This window comes from Leptosomus discolor, chromosome Z (genome assembly GCF_034619465.1).
Source record: "Leptosomus discolor isolate bLepDis1 chromosome Z, bLepDis1.hap2, whole genome shotgun sequence".
In the NCBI taxonomy this organism is placed as follows: domain Eukaryota; kingdom Metazoa; phylum Chordata; class Aves; order Leptosomiformes; family Leptosomidae; genus Leptosomus; species Leptosomus discolor.
In genome coordinates, this window is record NC_141419.1 from 23,028,793 (window position 1) to 23,051,627 (window position 22,835).

General features: G+C 41.6%; 1 protein-coding gene across 1 annotated transcript in view; it reads left to right on the forward strand.

Moving 5' to 3' along the window:
• Nucleotides 1–231: 231 nt before the first annotated feature.
• The window catches only part of LPAR1 (lysophosphatidic acid receptor 1), a 50,708-nt gene continuing 28,104 nt past the window's right edge, over nucleotides 232–22,835 (forward strand). The window contains exons 1-2 of the mRNA XM_009946902.2: nucleotides 232–291; nucleotides 12,952–13,699. Coding sequence (XP_009945204.1) covers nucleotides 232–291; nucleotides 12,952–13,699 — 808 coding nt within the window. The remainder of the gene's footprint in view (nucleotides 292–12,951; nucleotides 13,700–22,835) is intronic.

The window sequence follows — 22,835 nt, forward strand, 5'->3', positions numbered from 1 at the left end:
GTCATGTAAGTTAGATTGTGCAAACTCACAGGGTGGTTTTGCAGCGGCCGAGGGGCTTGGGTGTTGACTGCATACCCAGTTCTTTTGTTATTCTCAACAATTTTTTTTTTCCTTCCTACTAGGAGCAAATACCAGCATGACTAAGGTCTGAGGAAGTGCTTCTGTGTTCCTACCAAGGGTTTGCGGGTGCAGAGGAAGAGTGCAAGGATAGCAGGGACATTTTGAGCTACCATGGATATCCCCACTGATTTGGTGTCATCCTCCATGATGTCCCAACCTGAGGTGATTGAGGTGAGTACACCACGGTGAAACTCTGGCAGCTCATTTCCTAGCTGCTTCTCCTGTCTCACTTCTGAGTCATCGAGGGTATTTTTCTTGAAATATTGTATAAAAGACACTCATCATTTGCTAAGAATGTTGTTATATTTTCACACATGACATTGCTGTGTTATACTACTTATTTGCAGAAGAAAATAATAACAAAATACGGTCTTTATTGACTCCATGTAGGTGATCCTTGCACTATGGTTTGATTTTTACAGTGCCTAATGAATACAAAGTAGGAGGTGATATAGTGTGGTTCAGTTGGAACTATACCACAGGAAATTTCAGATTCAGTGTTCTTATCTGAAAAGCTAAAGTTTTGAGCCAAAAGCAGCAATAAAATTAGTAGTATACTTACTAACACACTAATATTGCTTTCATGAATCAAAGTGTGCATTTCAGACTTGATAATTTGTAAACACCTAAGTGATCTCTTCAGCTGCATGTACTGAACAGCAAGTATTTGTGTTTTCTGGTGAAGTCAATATTACAAACAGAAAAGGAGATGTTAATAACAGTCAAGATTTCATCTCAGAAAACTGTTTTCAAAGTCCCTTCCACTTCATAGAGACCCAAGTGTCTGTTACAGCTCAAAACTTTTAAGCATGTATGTTTTACTGAAGAGGACACCACAATAGATTAAGGAGGATGTCAGAAAACTGGAGATCTAATGTTTATTTTGCCTTGTTTGTTTGTTTGATGGAGATCCTTTGGTTCAGGAGACTACACCTCTTAGCAATATGCACTGAGAAGTGTGTAGTTCAGAGACCCTTGGACCCTGTGAAGTTACAAAAAACATGTGCACTAATGGGTGGTGATGTGAAACAAGCCGAATCCGAAATCTGCTTTGGAGAAACTTCTTTGTGCTCTTTCTTCTCCTATGTTTCAAACACAGAACTACTATATTTTAAAAGTATTTTTGTTTCTTTTCAAGTCTTTGAGCCTGTTAGGGTCCGAGAAGAATTTGTGTCTTTACAGCAGAACAGAATACTTGGTAGGAGATGGATGCTGTATGTTTGCATCCCAGGCTGCCTGCCTGCTGCTGGACTCTTCTCCCTTTTTGGAGAAAGGCTCCCCCAGGCCATCTCCTTGCATGCTCTGAAAGGCACCTGCACCCCTGTCTCCGTGAGTTCTCTCTTCAGAATCTGTATGTATGAGAAATTTGTGTATCTAAGGGTTGCTGTTCAGGGTAAATGCCTCCTTGAAGAGAAAATAAGGTCAACTGTGGTGCAAGAATGAATGGAAGAAAACCTATCACTTGTAAAGGACTTGATGATCAGCATAGTCACTATTCTGTTGTACTTAGGGGTGAATAAATGCACATGTCCCATGTCTGCATGGAGTTTCTGCTGAATAAATCCTGCCCTGGACTTTTACCACTAGACCAAAGACTAGAGATAAATGGACGGTTCTGGTCATTGACTGGTAGTCCAGACAGCTCGCCTTCCATGCTTGGGTTTTAGAGACTGCTTCAATGAGATTTGTCATGTCAGCCAAAAAGAAATGGCAACAGGAAGCAAAGGAAAGACTGGTATTTTGGTGTGGGAGATTGTGGTAGAAAAATATCATCGTTTCAACCTTATATTGTAAAAATTTATTCAAATTTTATATCCATATGGGCAGACTTACATGCATGCCTGAATTTCCACAGATTTGAGTAAACCATTGTGGATCTGATGGTTGATATAAGCTTTCAATCCTATGTAAAGGAGTAACAGCTCCAAACAATCAGCTGGGAGACATGTGTATGTTTCTAAGGGTAAGGAAGCACTTTTTAGCAGGCAAAAGCATAGTGAGATGCATAGCTAAAGAGACGAATCATTAGATGGAAGTATTGAAGTAAAGTGCTTTTCAGACTGCGACTGCATGGGCTTGCCTTTCAGGTTTGTGTTGACATACAAAGGAATTTTGAATATAGTTTAGAAAACTATATTAATTAATTATTTTTTTCTGGAGGACATTATTTTGCCTTTTAAAACTGAGTAGATGCCTCAGTGTGCTGCAGGAGACATTTAGAGACTAACATTTTAAGGAAGCGGGTTTTTTTAAACTTGGAAATAGCCTTGCATGCCTTCTGCATGAGCTAAATGGCATCTCAGTTAGAAAAAGAAGTGTTTTGCTACTTTACTTAAACTTTCTTTATCTTTAATCTTTTTTTATCTTTTATTTTTAAACTTTCCTTTAGCATTGCCAGGATAGTTGGTTTCCTTCACATTTGGTCAATTTAGTCTTAGAATATTATCTATTTTGTATACACATGTATGTATATGTATGTATGTGTATACATCTCCAGTAATAAGTATTCATCTGCCTATGTTTAGGCAGTCCTTTAACGGTACAGGGCAAAGAACAGACTTTTATTTATCATGGGGAAGAATCCCAGAGACCTCAGTAGGACCTTTTGCAATCTGAAGCCCAAGCTGACAGGTTTTTGCTTGGGCTTGAGTCCTACAGATGATTGTAGGGGCACCACAATGAGGGAAATTCCTGCTGATTTCATTGGAAATGGTATCTTTCTCAAGAGTTGTCTTCTGAGTCAGAAGACAAAAGATTCACATTTTGAAAAAGTTTTTTTAAAAGTCACTTGTTGATCATAGAATCATAGAATGCATTGGGCTGGAAGGGACCCCCAAAGGTCATCAAGTCCAACCCCTCTGCAGTAAGCAGGGACATCTTTAGCTACATCAGGTTTCCCAGAGCCCCATCAAGCCTGATCTTGAGCGTCTCCAGGGATGGGGCCTCCGCCACCTTTCTGAGCGAACTGTTCCAGTGCTTTACCACCCTTATGGTAAAGAACTTCTTCCTAATACCCAATCTAAATCTACCCGTTTCTGGTTTAAAACCATTGCCCCTCATCCTATCACTATGTGCCTTTGTAAACAGTCCCTCCCCACCTTTCCTGGAGGCCCCTCTCAGGTACTGGCAGGCCACTAGAAGGTCTCCCCAGAGCCTTCTCTTCTCCAGGCTGAATAACCCCAACTCTCTCAGCCTGTCCTTGTAGGGGAGGTGCTCCAGCCCCCAATCATTTCTGTGGTCCTCCTCTGGACCCACTCCAACAGGTCCACGTCCTTCTTGTACTAAAGGCTTCAGAGCTCGATGCAGTACTTCAGGTGGGGTCTCGACAGAGCAGAGTAGAGGTGGAGGATCACCTCTCTTGATCTGCTGGCCACACTTTTCTTTATACAGCCCAGGATGCGACTGGTCTTCTGAGCTGCAGGCGTGCATTGTTGGCTCATATCCAGCTTTTCATCCACCGGTACCCCCAAGTCCTCCTTGGCAGGGCTGCTCTCTATCACATCATCCCCCAGCTTGTATTGATTACGAGAATTACCCCGGCCCAGGTGCAGGACCTTGCACTTGACCTTGTTGAACCTCATGAGATTCACATGGGCCCACCTCTCCAGCTTGTCCAGGTTCCCTTGGATGGCATCCTGTCCCTCAGTTGTCATCTCATCCCATCGCTCAGCTTGGTGTCATCTGCAAACTTGCTGAGGGTGCACTCAATCCCACGGTTTATGTCATTGATGAAGATAGTAAACAGCACTGATCCCAGCACAGACCCCTGAGTGACACCACTCATCACCCATCTCCATCTGGACATCGAGCCATTGACCACTACCCTCTGGATATGACCATCCAGCCAATTCCTTATCCACCTAACAGTTCACCTATCAAATCCAACTTATCAATTTCCAACTTAGAGATAAGGATGTTGTGGGGGACTGTGTCAAAGGCTAGATGACTTGATACCAGATGTGAAATTGTTGTTACTGTTTTAAAATATACTTATGGTTAGTGTGTCAACATAGGAACTGCTTTTGGTTCTTTGAGGTTTTGGCAAGTGGGTTTTATTGTAAGGCAGAATCTAGTGATTTCAGATTAGTTAAGCCATTCTGCTCTTAAAGAGAGAGAAACAAAATGTAACAGAACTCTTTGATTTTTAAGTTGGGGATATTTTGTGGTACAGGTGATGACTTCATATCTCAACTATGTATAAGCAAAATTATATCATAGAAACCTGATTAGTCTGATAATGCAGTAAGCAGAAAGTTAAATAATTCTTTTAGAAGCATTTAGCATCCCAGAGGGCTTTGCTGTTTGCAAGAATGAAACATAATAAGTGGTGATCTAAACTGATTAATGTACTCTGTGGAGTGATTAGTATCTTCTCTCTTTGTGAATGGCATGAGATGAATTCTGCAGTAAAAGCTTTGAAGAAGAAATGATTTTAGCTCCAGTTGCTTAATGAACCAGGGACTTCCAACAGTGCTTCAGAAATGCTTAAAACAAGAAAACAACAAAAATTCATCATCCTCTCTTTGCTTTTGCCAGCAGTGGATCCTACCAGCCAAATACTAGAAGTAAATGAGTACATTGAAATAACTGCTTTGCAGCTGTTCCAAAGAGGAATCCAGAGCAGTTTCCATTATAGTGGAATAATGTGGCCTGTCATGGCTGTGTGGTTACCAGAGCCAAATACCACTTCTCCCACTCTGTGCCATTGAGTACTTCTCTATTTTCCCTTCTTTTTGTCTGAATTACAGTGGAAGAGATTTAAACTATCCTTGCCACAGAATGGTCATCCTCTGTAGCTTTTTCCTCTTTATAATGATGCTTAAGAGCAGACTGCTGTGGGGTGGCACAGCTGTTGTCACCCCTCTCCCCAACAAAGCCCAGCACTATTTGCATCTTGGATTTGGTGCCCAAATTTCTGCAACCCACAAATGTGTGGATTTTTTTTCTCCCCTTCTAGGTGACTAAACTAATTAACCTCTTTACTGAAACAGACCTCTGGCAGTGTAAATAATGTAAAAGATAGAACAAAAGGAAATGGTGAGACTGGAAGAAACAGTTTGTGATTAGAGCTATATCCACCCAGTTACAGGCATCATAAGGGAAACTTAAATACCAGTATGCTTTTCTTTAATTCTTTTACGAGATGAGATCACCAGTGTTTCAAAACACATCTCTGTTTTGTTTAAAGTAGACCGATACTGCCTTATAGGCAGCTGCTCAGTACCATATGAACAAATTACTGATAGAGAACTCATTGTTGCCAGAGCCCTGAGAGATAAAGATTTTTCTGCATTTCGTTTACGTATTTCACAAAGGAGTACAACAAAGCAAAAGAAACCCAAACTGTTTGATGTATATTTCAAGAAAAATTAAGTATTTTTGGTGTTAAACACAGGATAGTTGTCTTATTTCCATTCGGAAATCTCAATTTCCAGCCCAAAATAAAATTTGTTATACTCATTAACATAATTTTGAATAAGCATTTTGCTTGTAGGCTAACACAATCCTACTTTGCTGGTTTGCTTGGTAACGAGTGGTGGAAGGTGTGCCCTGGAGGTGGAAGTAGCCCTAATAGCCTACATCATTTTTTCAGCATAAAAGGCCAGTCTCTCAGCTGCTTGAGCCAAGAATTAATTCCCAGCTTGGCTCACTGAGCACCAAACTGGGCCCAAAGGATGCATGTTGTAATTCATTATGCAAGGAAACTCATTTGGATGTTAGAGGTGTGGATTTCCCCTCTGCCCCCCTCCCATTTCTTCCAGTCTGGCTTCTAAAGCGACACAGATAGGGAAATGTGTGCTGTGCCTCTCTCCAGAAAGTTCTTCACAGTGCTGAGGTCTTTGAGGAAGGTCTGTCCTGCACTGCACTGGTCCTGCACAGCAGCCTTCAGGGACTCACAGCAGGTTAGAAGTCTGGCTACAATGTTCAGGTTGAGGTTAAGGCAGGTGGGCAACTGGGGAGTGAACCAGGTGAGACAGTGGAGAAGCCTAGTCTGCATTATGACCCAGACCTTTTTTTTTTTTTTTGAAGGCATAAGAGGTAGCATATTTCAGTCACTAAATTAGATGATGGAATATAGTTGCCATCCTGTGTCTCCCACAAAGCCAGGAAGTGTTGAGCCTATACCTGTGCTTGGCTAATGTTTGTGAAGCTCAGCTTGTCATGAAAGTTCCCCTAGAAGAAAATGAAGCTTGAAAAGCTTTGCAGAAACCTTTCCGTGCTCTGTATGGGACATTTGGCCTCAACTACTTAATTAGGGCTCAGCATGCCCGATCACATCTCTCCTAGTGGCAAAGCCAATTAGCTTATTTTTGCAATACCTCCACATTGCAGTGCTGGCCTCCCTTTGAGAGGAGTTTGGAAGGCAGAGACGGGGTGGCAGAGAACTGCTGTGTGGTCTGGGAACAACTCTTTCAGTAATCAAAGTTGAAGCCATCCCAGCAATGTAAGGTGGGATGTGATGATGTAGAACTGTGCCTTGACTCAGTCTTCATTTCCTCCTTAGCTGGAGAACATTCATCAGAACATGTAGGTAGTGCTTGCGAGGGATGCAGCTCATCTGAAAATGCTGGATCTGTGGAAATGGAGCAACAATACAGTAGTATCTGAAGGAACTGGAGGAACAAGTTCGCTTTCTGTCTTTCCTTGGATATTTTTTTCCAATTCTTCTAGCATTTTAATTTCCTAAGTCTTTTACTTGCAGAATTCTGCAGTGGAAGAGACTTCATGTGCATGTGCATGCACACTTGCTTTCTGCAGCAGTAGAAGTTGAAACCCCAGAGCTAGCAATCTGGGGCCCTGTTGGGCCAGCTCAGTATGCTCCTGACCCGCACTGCTCTTCGTTAAAGCTCTTCTCTTTGGAAAGTGAATTGCATAGCTCCTGATTTATCTATCCTGCAAAGCTTTAGGGCCAAGTCGAGGTATTTCAGACCTGACAGTTAGCAGCCCTGGCATCTTCTAGAAGAAAGGCATTTTTAGAATTAGCTGGACTTCCTGCTCTTACCCATTCCTTTTTTAGCCCACTGAAGCTATTTTTGAATGTGCTTTTGTAGTAGGCGACAGTGAATAAGCGCTAAAGAAGGTCAACACCCTCCTTGGTTTTACAGTCAATCTGTGGAGGTCGTAATGATAGTTTCCAACAGGATCTGTGTCACTTGTGAATTATACCTTCCAGTAGTAAAATAGCTTCTTTTTCCAGTGTTGCTGGTGACTGGGTCTCTTTGGTACACTGCGTGTGTAGATATGTTGGGTTACCCTTTCCAGGTGTAAACTAGGATACAGAGAACTCAGTTCAGTTTCTAGTAATTAGGACATTTGTTAGATCTGAGACTCCATAGTAATAGTCTACTACAAAAGCATCCTAAAAATTATTGGATATGCTAGCTATTGCCGCATGATCCATAAGTAACTTTATGCTTTGTCATGTTATAGCAGAGTTAAAGGAATCCGCTTGCAAAGAGATTAATTTCCTCCTGTCTTTTCAGCTATGTGAAGGGCAAAATGAGGCTAGTGAGATGAAGTACTTCTTCATTAGTGACTGAATCACCGCATCTTATCATACAAGTTTTTCTTTAAATCCATTGAATGGTTACTTTGGGAGATGCAAATCTATAAAGGATATGTGAGGAGCATATCCTTGTATCATGGTAGTAGGGTTTCATACTTTCCTTGTGCAGATGAAATTATATCTGTACATAAAGCATAGTAGGCATAAGGCTATAATGAATCAGGACTCTCGTCTTCAGACTTTTGGTTTTTTTTTTTTACTTAAATTTTGGGTAAATGCCTCCTCCACTTTTATCTTTAAAGGAAATGCCATCTTTTCCCCTTCATTTTTAAACCTCATGTTTCTTTTGCGTTCTGCAGTTTGAACAATAGTTTGTGCTTTTCATTAAGTAATGGAGAAATTTTTGTTGCAAATTGGGATTTTTTTTTTCTCATCTGTTACAATGTTGCTTTCATAAAACCCATGGTTTTGCAGTTGTGGGTTGAGAAAGTATTTACATATTGATTCAATTATTCCTATACTTACTTGTTCATGCTTATTTTAAAGATATTCCTAATCGATACCCTTATTTGGGGATTTTGAAGCCGGTGGCTCTCCAGAGTTTTTCAGCTCTAGCCTTCCTGCTATGCTGGTAAACTTCAGAGTATTTACCCAAACTGAAAGTAGTGCTACTGCTTTTCCATTCACTGCTGCACTAAATGTAATCCTGTAAGACTCTTATTGCTGTTTTGGAGTCCTAGTCTAACATTCCCAATTCTGCATTTCTTCTGAAATGTTTTCTGGATTTCTGGGTAGCGCTGAGAATGATAAATATTATTTTGGGGACCCAAGGGTAGCTACCGCAAAAATTAAAAGTTTATCCTGTATGGAATGGGTCTCCTCAGTTTCACAAACTTTAAGGAGACTGCATGCAAGTTGAATGACTTCTGCAAAATTCAGCTTGTACTTGGCATTTCATTGTATGCAAAATTGTCATCTTCCTCAGACTTCCTTGCCAAATAAATTGTTTTTCATCTCCTCTCTGTGTTCTGGGTAAGAAAACAGCAGCATGTCGAGGTTAATTCCGTAAAGGGAAAAAAAAGAGAGGAGCAGACTGTGTTTGGAGAGCTTAGGGTTAAAATATTTTTAAGAGTTTTCTTGGATATGGAATCATTTTTGCGGCTTCCAAGTTTTAAAAGCTCTGTAAAAGTCAGACCTTAGTGTTCTAAGAATGTTTAGCTCTGTTTCTTTCTCTCAGCAAGAAATAAATGCACCCATGCATGCTGGGGGGGGGGTGTCCTTTTTTTCTTTTTTCTTTTTCTTTTTTTTTTTTTATTAGGTGGACTGAGGAACTCTGCAAACTGTTGGATTGCAGTGGGGTTTATAAACTGATCATTTGCTCCTCAGGCACCTTGTGCTAGCTGATGCTTCATTTAGACAGTATCAATCAGCGGTGTTTGAAAACTTGTTGGTGTTGGTTTTCTACCCTAACCATCTCTCCATACCCAGCCCTCACCAGATGGATTGTTGCTTGCCACTGATCTGGCAGGATCCAGAGATCCCCTTTCACCTTCCCACTCCAGGCAGCCAGTCCCTTCTCCCCTCCAGTCTCTTCACCAAGAGGGGAAGAGGGTAATGGGCTGCTCACCCGAGGACATCCCATGGGCAGGCTGCTCCATCCCTTGGATCCAAATCTTCACCACACTTTTTAAGCTGTGATAGAGAGGTGGGACAGTAGCAAGATGAAAAACACTGGAAAGCATGAAACACTGGAAAGTTGCTTACATGGGCTCTTCTTCCCAGTCTCCCCACTGCCACCCCAGTGGCGTGGTCCTGAGCCACCAGAGGAGGGGAGCTGAGAGGACAAGTATAGCAGATGGTGGTGGCTGCCAAGCTGACGTTCTGGACATGGGGTGACTAGGTGTTGACTGTAGAAGCAGAGTGAGTTTTATTTATTAAGTCCTGTTGCCAAATTTCCTGTACTGTGTTGTGGTTGTAACTCCATCTCATGATATTAAGAGGTTTAACTCCATGTACTCAGGATTTTCTTGTTCTTTGGGACAACTGTGTCTTGAGTATTAAATCAGTATCACATGGTTAGAGGAGGCTTTGCTTTTAGCCTGCTATTACTCTGTTGTGCTTTATCTGTCTTGTTGTTTTATAACTCAGACATTTTCTACACAGATGTGTCTTGGAGGTTTAGTTAACATGGGCAATTTGCAGCTCAGTTTGTTTTAAACTTCTGTTGAGATACACTAAATGGATGAGGTAAATCTCAGGGCACTGCACATCTGGCTTACCCCAGCAATGAAACACACTGAGTGAAACTTCAGGAAATTAAAATATAAACTTCCCTGCCCCTTTTCCTGCAGGGGTAGGAGAGGGGATGGGTCTGCCTGCTTGCAAATGCCATTACAGTATGTTAACACTTTCGGTACTCAGAGATACATTTTATTTCCTTCCTGCTTGAGCCTTTCCAGTCAGATAGCAGCATTACTGATAAATGTGATGCCTTAGGATTTGTATGTTCATGACCTCGGAGGTCAAAACCTTCCTGTAACATATACAATGGCATCTGAGAAAGCTGATCATCTGGAAGTCCCCTGTTTGAACTTTTGTTAGCAAACTGTCTCTTCTGCTCTTCTTTCCCTTGGGACTGAAAAGATTGCTTTTAAAGGAGATCCCAGGTTTTAGATCAGAACTCCCTAAAAACAAAACTTCTCCAAAATCCCCTATGCAAACAGACAATTTTGTTCCTGTGTTTTCAAAGTGAGAGAAGCTGCCAGTGAGCCTCATGCTATTCCTCCAAGATTGCGCAAGTGCTGTTATGCTTTTAAATTTAACAAGTCTGATTCTGTAGTGTTTTACATACTCTTATGTTTTGCATACATTCAGCCCTGGTTTGGCATTTTGTGAATAAGACAAATTTTTTTAGCATATCTTGTTTCAGATTTCATATGAAAAGGCTGGAGAGGATATTACAAAATCAGGATATAATTCGCATTCTAAGCCCATGTGCAAAACAAAACAAAGCCACAAAAAAAAAAAAGTGCTACCTATCACACTTTAGATTTCTGAATTAAAAGTATGTGTTCTGCCAGGTGTAGCTGGTCTCTCCACAGGAGCAACAGTGGAGTAGGAATTATTACATATGTGCAGAAGAAAAATTTAGATCACCAAGTACATAGACAAAGAGAGAATTTATTCAGGATTGCAAAAGTCCACTAGATCTTGGAGTTCTGACCTCCTCTAGTTCAGACTGTAAGACTGCATCCAGATATTCATACAGAGAGCAAAAAAAACAGGGCATTCACCTAATTAATGCAGATGTTGGCAAGCTTTTATAAGGGCCACTAATTCATTTGTATGACTTCCTCTCTCCCTCAAGGGTTCTTATACTTGACCTGTTATTACCACATGGTCTTTAACCAAAAAATTAAAGCCAGATGTCTTGTAGCTAGGTCTCCCTTTGTTAAGTATCCCTTATAAATTGTTTTTCCTATGAGACAGAGAGATCCTACATTAGAACTTTTTAAAATTCTAAAATAATTAAGGCTGAAAGGTTTCTAACCTAAGAGTTGATGTATCCTGGAGGAACAATAAAAGTTTTATAGTCACTGTGCTGAGAAATGCTATTTACTCTAGCTTCTTATTATCCTGGGTCTGCAAATGTTTCTAATTGATGTTTAGATTGGAAGTAAAATCATTCTAAAGAGGCCTTTTTCTTTAACATAAATCTAAATGTCATGTAATGCATTTGGGATATAGGTGGAAAGTTTTGTATATTAGCTTAATTGTGTTGACAAACAGAGGGAAATGAAAGGAAACAGAAACAGCTGTGGGAAATTCTAAGGAAATCTTTATCAGATATTATTTTCACTTGAGTCCAATTACTAATTCTGTTTCACAATTCTGTACATTTTTCATTTTGACATGAAGGTTAGGTTAGTTGTAGCATTTCCTGCAGAATGGCTGGAGTGTCCAAAACATAATGTTTTGTTTGCATGTTTTAATGGGAGGAAATCTTCATCTTTTAGTATTGTTGATCTGTTCTTCAATTGAGCTTATTATCCATTTTTTTCCTAAAACTGTTCCTCTTTTTGTAAAAATTCAAGTCCAGTCAGTAGAGTTTCACAGTGATAAAAGCAGAGTGTCAGAGACAGGTCTCCTGGATCTCCTTAGAAAGACACTTTTTTGACATGAGTTTCTTGTCATTTTGTGCTTTTTTTTAATTATTATTTTTACATCCTTGTTGTTAAGCCGTACTAAACAAGGAATCAGGATGTTATTCAAAGGGGTTTCTTTTTCTAAGGTTTACGTTTTGGGAATTGCACCTTGAGTAATTGATTATAAATGAGGAAGGAAACTCATTAAGCATTTTCTTGTTAGCCAACAGTTTTACGCAAAATTTCTACACTCTGGTGGAGTATGGGGCTTGTTTGCTGCCCTCGCAGCTGTACTCAGCAAGGAAAATTAATCATGTATTCCCTGACATAGCCATAACAACACTTAATAGGAGAAATAAGGTTTGATGCTTTTAATGCTAGTTACGTCAAATATTGTTTTTCTGATTTCTTGCCTAACTCCTTCAATTTCAAATTGGAATAAGCCAGATCAGGTGAGTTACACATAAAAACACAGTTTATTTCAAACCCTGCTTAGAAACATGACTGACAGAAAAAGAAGAATGATCGTAGAAATACAGTGACATGCTTTGTTTATTGTTTATAAATGCACTTCATGCTTTATGGAAAGACGTAGCCCCTGGCCCTGGCAATTCACAGTCTTAGAGCTTACCTTAATTTAGGGCATACTTCTCAGTTGTTAAGACAGGACAAGAAGGAATGCCCCTGATGGAGACCTGAATGAGTCAAAACCTGCTGGGAAATGTAATGCATTTTTCCTCCTCTTTGAGAAGCTCTTCTTTTACACTGCTACAGCCAAACAACAGTTTTATGCCCTGATAATGTAAATAAGGTGTCCTGTTACAGAGTGAACTTTTCTTAATTATGAATTATATGCCCTTCTCTTTGTAGAATTTTTCAACAGGTCTGCTTGGCCTGAAGCTCATTTGCTGTGCAATTTACAACTACGTCAGAAATCATGCTCCAGAGCAGATGGAAGCATTTCTCGTTGTTTCTAATCTGGTTGTTGTTACTGGACTCCTCAGAGCAATTGTTTGCGAGTTGTGGAATGCCATTTGGTCTGAAAAAATAAATTTGTTCTGAAGTGTGTTCCCTTCCCTGCTCTCTGTGCATGTCTTGTCTGTGGAGACAATCATATGTTTTCAGTTCTGATGTCATTCTTCTTTTTTTTTTCTCTCTTTTTTTCCCCTCTTCTTTCAGTCCACAGCCATGAGTGAACCACAGTGCTACTACAATGAAACCATAGCCTTCTTTTATAACCGAAGTGGAAAATATCTAGCCACTGAATGGAACACTGTCAGCAAGCTTGTAATGGGACTGGGGATTACCGTCTGCATCTTCATAATGCTGGCCAACCTCTTGGTTATGGTGGCTATTTATGTCAACCGCCGATTCCACTTTCCTATTTATTACTTAATGGCCAACTTAGCTGCTGCGGACTTTTTTGCAGGGCTGGCCTACTTTTACTTAATGTTCAACACAGGACCGAACACTAGAAGACTGACTGTAAGCACCTGGCTTCTCCGTCAGGGTCTCATTGACACTAGCCTGACAGCTTCTGTAGCCAATCTGTTGGCCATTGCTATTGAGCGGCACATTACAGTTTTCCGAATGCAGCTACATACTCGGATGAGCAACCGGCGAGTGGTTGTCGTAATTGTTGTTATCTGGACTATGGCCATCGTCATGGGTGCCATACCAAGTGTCGGATGGAACTGTATTTGTGATATCACTCACTGCTCCAACATGGCACCGCTCTATAGTGACTCCTACTTGGTCTTCTGGGCTATTTTCAACCTGGTCACTTTTGTGGTCATGGTGGTCCTATATGCTCATATCTTTGGGTATGTCCGCCAAAGGACTATGAGAATGTCCAGACACAGTTCTGGACCCCGCAGGAATCGGGACACCATGATGAGCCTCCTGAAGACTGTGGTCATTGTGCTTGGTAAGTGCTTACTTTGCCTTCCTACTCTGTTTCTTATCAGGTGATTTCAGTAATGCATGTCCAGCTTCTGGGAGGTCAGCAGCATTTTGAAGACACCAGAAAAGGTGCGGCCTGTAGGAACTCCCAGCATACATTACTGTGTTGGGGCTGTCAAGCTTACTTATGGAAGTGGGTATAAGAGCCTTGGTCACTCAGCCCTGTAACATGAAACTGATGAAAATCCAGGACCCCGAGATGTTAAAGTGGTGCGTTTTTTCAGCAATGCGGGTTTAAAACCTGTTGTAGCAGCCTATCCTGTGCAGTGTTCACCCTTTTGCCTTTGAAGATGCCAAATGGCTGCAACCTTAAAATAGTACAGGGAAGGCTCAATCTTCTCCCAAGTAAGAAGTCATAGGACAAGAGGAAATGGCCTCAAGTTGCACCAGGGGAGGTTTAGATTGGACATTAGGAAAAATTTGTTTACTTGAAAGAGTGGTCAAACATTGGATCAGGCTGCCCAGGCGAGTGGTGGAGTCACCATACCTGGAGGTGTTCAAAAAAACGTGTAGATGCGGCACTTCAGGACATGGTTTAGTGGGCATGGTGGTGTTGGGTAGATGGTTGGACTTGATGATCTAAGAGGTCCATTCCAACCTAATGATTCTATGATTCCACTGAAATACCTCTTGTCTCCTTTTTGCCACCCAAAAGGTGTTGTGTGTATGCAGGCAGTGCTCCCATGTCTGGAGCACAATGAGGGGCTACAGGCTATTGATGAACTACGTGTTAAGCAGGACTGCCTGTACAGTTCTCTCAGGTCTGTAAAGTTTGGCACATCTGAGTATCTGCCAGTTTGCTAATACAGAAAAGTAGCATGTGACGCACTGGTGTGCTTCAATACACTGCTCAGAAGGTGCCTAAGCTTCAGGGTTTGTGAAACATCAAGCAAATATCAAGACACACTTTGGAGTCAGAGGTTCCTGTCTTTTTGTGAATGGCTGTATTTGTTTTGTGTCTGGGGTTCTTGGCTTCCATATGCAAAAGCACAGCCTGAATACTGGGTACCATTCCCTGATGTCGTTCTTTGCAGTTTATTCTGCTCTTTGTTGCTGCAGATGGCAGTGAGCTGCAGGCAGGCAGGGATGGTGCCAGTTGTCTCCCTTATTGCAACCTGTGTTCCCACCCATGAGGTCCTCCAGCATGGTACGCAGGTCTCTTGGAATTCTAGTACTCTGTTGCATCGTGAAGTTGCCCTCATAGCCCATAAATGCAACTGTATATAGTCTGCAAAGCCCAAAACTTGGCCCCAGTTCTTGCTTTGATATCCTGATTTCCATGGCTTTATGCTGTGACTTATACTTTCTAGCAGTTACTGTCTGCACAAACGTGGCAGAATAGTTGCAGAGATTTGATGTGAGTCATTGTGTCAACTCATATGTTAGTTTAAGAATGTCATGTTGCTCTCTTCTAGTGATTAGCTTTGTAACCAGAATATGAACTGTGTAGTTGACTAACATGTTCAGCCATTAATTAGTCATATTTCTGTGCCCTGCTCTTCTCTTCAGGGAAAGAATTTCAACAAGTTTTGCAAGGGAGACTGTAGTGGTGGGTAAAACCTGTCCTGACTGTCTGGTGGTTCAGAGTCTATCCCTCCCCACCTCCATGATCCTCCTCGCAGAAGGCAAGATGAGGTTAAGAACACAAAGAAAATTCAGGTTTTGCAGTCTTATTTTTAGGAAATAGATCCGTGTTTTCCCTCCTGAAGGAACTGCTATTCATACAGCAGTGGAGTATTTCCTGTGAGGTGAAAGTCTGGCTCAGACTTCAAAAAAAAAAAAAAAAAAAGTGGGTGGGAAATAGTAAGCGCTTCTGTCAGTGCAATGCAGAGTTGTAGAAGTAAATAATCACTGAATAAATAGCACATAGCAGCTAATCCCAAGCATGTGCAGGCCCAGAGGTATGTATGTAGCTGGAAGGCTAGGTAGTGACTGTACCCTCCTCTGTTCCCCTTGTACCCTCCTCTGTTCCCCTATGAGAAGAAGTCACAGGGAAGATGTACAGGCCACCCAGTGTGGTCACGACAATAGAGATGTACAAGGAACATAAAGCAGCCTTTTTCTCCCTAATAAATACCTTCCTTTTTCCAGGTACTGTTCTGTAAACAGTGGAACAACTTCAGCGGTTGAGTAACATTAGCCAAACTGAAGGTGTCTCAAGTTTAGCTGCTGATGTAGTTCAGTATTATCTCTCGTTCCTCATTGGGGCTATCTGGAGTAAGATTTTTCAGGACTGCGGGTAGCACGGGTTGAAGCTTTCTTCAAAATTCAAACAGGACTTTGTTTCTTGTTACTGGTGCAGTTGAATTCATTCGGTGTGGCATACACACTCTGCTTTAGCACCTCTTCTAGTCTCCATAAAACACCGTTTACAAAGAGAGGTAATGTATTATTGCATTAAATCTGTTTGAAGAAAATAAAGGCAATCCCAGTCTGAGACACCCTTCTCCCTCTTCAATATTATTTTGAAAAGATATTTCTTTTTTCCAAAGCAATGTGGTTTCTTTGGTTAGAGGAGGTTACTCATAGGGCTGTGGTGTAAAGGAGTAGCAATGCTTTAACTTCTGTACCACCTGTGAGGCACAGCTGCAAGATAAAGATGACTGGGAAACAGCTGTGGGTTTATCTTGTTGGGTTTTTTAAAAATAAATAAAAAATAGCCTGAAGCCAAGAATCAGGCCTGGGGGCAACCACAGAGACTTTTGGGAGGTTAAATGTTTGTGCATCAGGGTGTTAAGCAAACTGCTAAATGAACTATGAGAAACATTCAATAATTGCCATCAGCTGGCGAGTGCCATCCCATATTACTGAATTTGCACTTCTGATGAAGGATTGTTTTGTGCTTTTAAAAAAAAAAAAAAAAGCTAAACATCGCTTCAAAGCCCTGGTTAGGTGATACCTCAGTTTGGAGTGGACGGTGCGGTCATCCTGTTGATCAGGCAGGCGTCCTGCTGCTCTGGCACTGCTTGCAAGTCTGGCTTAAAATTTTCACAAGCAGATTTAATTTCAAATGTTGTACTTCCTGAGTGCCTTCTTGAAAAGGTAGTCAGCACATAGTGCTGCAGTTCATCTGCTTCAGCTTTGGGAAAGGCAGAAAAGGTGGGTGTTTCAGGCAGGCTGAAGCAACTTGATGAACATTTATCTCACGCTATCTGGCTATTTCTGCATCAGTAAACCTCACTAACACAGAGGAAAAGACCCCCTGCCTTTCTTAATTATGCAGATCAGGGTAAGACATTGCTGTTTGAGGTAGAAACCAACTTTTTGCTGGAGGTAGAGAGGGGAAAGAAAGTGTTTCAGTTTATTCTTAAGATCCCTCTCCAGTCCCACAGCTGAGTGGGGAAGGGAGCTGGTGTGTGTCAGCCCACTTACCCAGGAGAAGGCAATTTATTTTGGAGAAGAGGGAGGGTGCCTTGGGAACCAAGGAAAAACAGATCTGGGAATCTGAGTAAACCTATGAGTGTTGGCAAAGGAAGGCAAACCAGTCCTCATCTTAGGATCTTTGTTAAAATGCTGCTCAGCTGTAAGTAACCCCCCTGTGATTTGGGCAGCAATGAACTGTTCGCTTGACTTTTAAACTTCCATAAACGGGTCTTCCTGAAGCCGTCCGGCTGGCTGCACTCCCAGGCAAAGGCTCATTGCTGCAAGCAGATCATCTTTTCCTCTGTCCCCGTCCATGCTGCATTTTGGGGGGCAGGAGAGGGAGGGAATTAACAGAAGAGCTTCTTGTTTCTTAGCTGCCTAACATGGCCTGCCATCCTTGCGCCTTGCTGCCTTGCTCCAAGAGCTGCCCTGAAGGGGCTTCAGTCCTCCCGGCGGTGATGCTGTCAGCGTGTGCAGGGCAGATGCCAGCAGCCTCTGACAAGGGGGTGATTGTGTGGGGAGGGCTATGGCTGCTGGACGCGCTGGCTGGAGCGGTCGGGATCTGGCACACTGCGTCATCCCACAGAGTGGGTGGGATGCTGAATCCTAGGAAGAAGTCAAATGCAGAGAACAGATTCCCCCCCCCCGCCCTTTTTCATGCCCTTTTGTGTGGGGTTTTTTTTTCCTTGAGTAAAATATTTTAAACAGAAGGAAGTGATTTCATAGCTGAGCCCTTTTTTCTTTTAACAAGGCTGCTTTTGAAATCTTTCGAAAGTAACGAGGAACATAAACCTCTTTCTCTAAAGCATGCCTTTCCTTTGTGCTGGGGCTAAGGCAAGACTGATCTGTGTACCGCACAGAGCCATGAAATAGGGTCTGGTTTGGCTTGCAGCTCAATGACACTTTGCCCTTCACCACCACTATGTGTTATGTTTAAATGAGCAATCAAGGGAACAGGCAGAAACCTAGCAGGTATGAGAGCTGAAGGTTGGCGTCCTCTCTTCCATCCTCCACATTTTCTTATCTTACATTTAAGGACAAAGCTAAACTGTTTTTCTGGTAGATGTCATAGCTAGATCTGAATGCATCTGGCTGGGCCAAATGCAATTTTGGCCCCAAAATGGATGACAATATCATAGAATCATAGAACGATTTGTGTTGGAAGGGACCTCAAAGACCATCTAGTTCCAACTCCCCTGACATGGGCAGGGACACCTCCCACTAGACCAGGTTGCTCAAGGCTCCGTCCAGCCTGGCCTTGAACACTGCCAGGGATGGAGCATCCACAACTTCCTTAGGCAACCTGATCCAGTGTCTCACCACCCTCAGGGTGAAGAACTTCCTTGTATCTAGTCTAAACCTGCCCTCTCCCAGCTTCCAACCATTCTTTACCCCTCGTCCTATCACTGCAGGCCCTTGTAAAAAGTCCCTTCCCAGCCTTTTTGTAGGCCCCCTTCAGGTACTGGAAGGCCACTAGAAGGTCTCCCCAGAGCATTCTCTTTTTCCAGGCTGAACAAGCCCGACTCTGTCAGCCTGTCCTTGTAGGAGAGGTGTTCCAACCATCTGACCATCTTGGTAGCCCTCCTCTGGACCCGCTCCAGCAACTCCATGTCTTTCTTGTGTTGGGAAACTATTATTTTAAGAAGCAGTGAAAGCACCAAAAAAAGAATTTCAGAGCTCAGGGCTGAAAAACTAGCTATGTTCTGGATTTCCATGGCCTGGAATAAGTCGTGAAAGGCTACGGTCTTTTAGGGGTTCTTATGTAGCTGCATTTGTAGATAACTACCAGCTTAAATTGTTACTGTTGGAAAGTTAGTCTGTATATTCTCCTGCCTAAACACTAATTAAACACCCATCCTTAATTTGTCAGCTCTTGTTTTTATCATGTGGGTAGCTTTTCCCTAAACCTCTATGTACATCTTTGGGCATTCTTCACTCTTTAGAAGTTATACTCTGAGATTATGATACTGAGGTTTTATAACTGAGTTTTAAATAACAGTAATATCCACAGCCCTTCTTATGTCTGTTTTACCACTCCTGCCAATTAGCCTTCTGTCTTGGGTGAGTTCTCAATGGCGACTGGCCAAAATTAGGCATGCCTGTTAAGCCACTAGCCCCCAGGACCATAGGGAGAGCAAACAATGAATTCATGATTGCTTACCCTTTATGTTCCTGGGAACTAAAAAGACACTTAGGCCTTTCCTGCCTGTAAGACCATCTACTTTGTTTGGAGGAATTGGTTTGTTCTGTAAGATCTGGAAGCTAATGTGGGCACAGATTAAAAAAGTGAAGGTTCTTTTTGTATAAACTGTTACGATATAAAGGAGTCTCACTGTGTTTGAAGACAGTCCCTTACTTATTATAACGAAGCAATAAATGCAAGGAAAACATCTGGAAGTTCAGTATAAACATCTGGAAGGGTGGAACTGCTCAGCAACAGCTTTTTTCCTGCCCTCGCTTTCTGCCACAGTTACGAATTGCATGAGACACTTAACTTTTGTACTTTTGTAGCTTTTCTTTCACAACTAGGTACCAAATAGGGATGGAAAGCAACAAATAACTATGGTAATGCATGTGTCACATATGCTGTAGCCAAAGAGTTAAACCAAATAAAGTGCATTATTGATAACTTTAACCTTTCTAGGTGATTGATATGTAGCATTTCATTCCAAGATCAAAAACATGAAGTTCTGTGGAGGCATATTTTTTAGAAGATGTTTTCAATATCTACGCTGTCTCTTCTGGCATGCAGTCTGCATCTTTTCCCACTTCCTCCCCTCATGCAGTAAGAGCACTTGATTTTCAGTAGAAAATACAAAGACTGTGAAGTAGTGCTACAAAGTTAATGACAGCACTCTGTTTTGCCAGTGGTGTGTCTTTATTTCCGTACCCCTCATGCAGTGTGAGGTAGTTAACTGGGATGGCCTATCTTTGTTGGCCCCCGAATCATAAGGCTTTGATCAACCTAAGGTTTATTAACTGTATTTCACGAGTTACTAAGTGGTCCTGGGCCAAGATGAAGATGATCTTGTCTAGAGCTTGGTTATGGCATCACTTGAACTTCAGCAGACCTTCCATGCCTGTGGAATGCTATGGTGAGCCAAAGCAAACATCAGCCTTGGTAGCTCAATGCAAATGATAAGAGGATCTTTTGGAGAAGCCGAGGATTTTATTCTGAGCCCTGTGATTGGGGGAAGACAATTTCACCTATTCACCTCCTCCCTGAGGAGCTCTGCTGGTGTGAAGAGAGCCAAGCTCTCCAGCAGCATTTTCCCTGAGATGGCTGAAAATAACAACGTCATCTTATCCTTCCACCAGGTAGCAATGGCCCTGTTTAGAGAAAAGCAGCATCCAGCTGGGTTTTATTCCTTGATGTTATTACATCTTCCTTAGAGAGGTGGGCAGGACAGTGAGATCAGGCTAGAATTCAGATGAGAACAGCACATTTCACAGCTCCTTCTCTGGAAGTGGGGGAGTGTGAAGCCATAAATACCAGGTTACCCTGTGGCCAGCATGGGAGGCTCGCTCAGAGTTACCAACCCTGCCTGACCCCTGCGTCACAGTAATGTCGCTTGTGTATTGATTTAGTCCTGACGGAAAAACACGGCAATAAACTCTGGAACTGGAGCTGGCAATACAACCCTCAGCATCAATGACTTTCTGTTCTAGCACACAGGGTGCAGTTATGTGCAGTCCCAGTGTTTTTAGATAAGTATATTTCAAAAGTGCATAAACTGTGAATTTAACCCACAGTTGAGTAAACTGGGAAATTGTGGTTGATGACTATAGTTGAAATGGAGTGCTCTTCATAGAGTTTATAAAATTAATTCTTATTACCATTGTATGGAGAGGGAAGGTTTATAGTAAGTACTTTCAGTGCTGCAGTGTGATGGCAGTACTTTCAAGCTGTATCATCAAATATTTGCATGAAGAAGTGAAATCTTCATTAAAATTAATCTATAAGGGTTTTTTATAGCACACCTTATCCTGCAGGATTTTTGATGGCTTGGATGTCTTTCTCTTTTCTTAGTGGAAGTCCTTAAGACTAGTTGTGATTACTCCTTGGAGGAGAATATCACAAACAGTTTGGGATGGGGGTGGCTTCTAGGGCTTGCTGTGACTACTTAAAATATCATAGAATTGGAAGGGACCTCAAAGATCATCTAGTTCCAACACCCCTTCCACTAGACCAGGTTGCTCAAAGTCCCATCCGACCTGGCCTTGAACGCTGCCAGGGAGGGAGCAGCCACAGCTTCTCTGGGCAACCTGTGCCAGTGTCTCACCACTCTCACAGTAAAGAATTTCTTCCTAGATCTAATCTAAATCTTTCAGTTTGAAACTGAAAATTAATTTTTTTTTCCATGAATCTTAATGGCATTTTTGTATTGATTTAAAAAAAACAGTGTACAGTGTAACATTGTAGGTGAAGCAGAATGGAAGTGTTCACATTGTTGCTTGTATTTGTTAGAAGATTTCATTGTGAAATCATTCAGATTTAATAACAAAACTCAGAATTTTCATGATGTCTATTATCCATGAGTGGAGTAATATTTTCGTTTGCACATGCAAATGTCCATATTCTTATTTTCTTGATAAATATAGCTTGATTTCTATATTAGATAGATCTAGCACTCTTTTATAAAAGGAAGACAAGTTTTTGCAAAGAACTATTAAAAACCAGTTACATTCCATCAGCAAAATGGGTTTCTGCTTTCAGTTAACATAGTGGAGGCATGAAAACTTGCTAGGGATCTGAGCTGTAAGTTGCACGTAATTATACAGTGACTGGAGCATTTCTTAAATTTAAGATCCTTTGCACTTGCTTTTTTCATGCTGCTAGTAAAAGCAATAGTATATTTGCTCTCTGACAATCTGTCTCTCACAATCTCACTTCCTGATCATTTTTATTGTCAGTTATAGTCCTGCAAGTGAATTCCAGTTGATCTTTTTGAATGTTTCTAGTAGCCCTAAACCAAATATCTTTCCAGTACTGCTTGGCTGGCAAAGATATTGAAAGGAGAAAGAATAAGGAAGCACAGCATCTGGAAATTGCACTACAGTCAGTTTGTTTGTGTGATAAACTTTGTAAGTAGCTTTATTTTTCAAAACAAGCCCATGCAAGCTGTCCTTGCTGAAGCAGAAGTTATTGCTGCCTTGAATCCAGACAGCTCTTCCTCTGAACCAGAGTGTAGTTGGGTGTGTTGGGAGTCACGTTCTAAATGTTTTGCTTAGTTTCTTCTGTGACTCTCCCAATTAAATTTATTGCATCCCCAGCTAAAGCTGATACGTCCCTGGTAACTGTCTTTTCTCTAAAGTATTCTACGTGTCCCTGTGTAATTCATTGCTTCACCCAGGGAAACCATTTGGAACTTTCCCCCTTCAGTTAAGAATAAGTATTATTTATTTTCATTTGGGATCCTTTGAAACTGTGCTTTGAGGAACTTTCATCATTTCCCAAGGCAGGAATGTGGTTTTGTTTTATTTTATTTTTGAAGGAGGAAAATCCCTCTAGTAAATCCGATTACTTTACATACGATGGAAATGAGACCTTATTTAATAAAAGTCTTTCCCCTGACTTCCGTATAATTTATTACCTTTTCAGGGAAGAAATAAATTTAAAGGGCAAAGGAAAGCTCTCTGTGTTCTTCCAAGAATGGCCAGAGAGAGATAAACCTTGAGTAGTCCTTGGTTTGTACTAATGTTCAGTCTTTAATTTAAAAAAAGAACAAACCACGCTA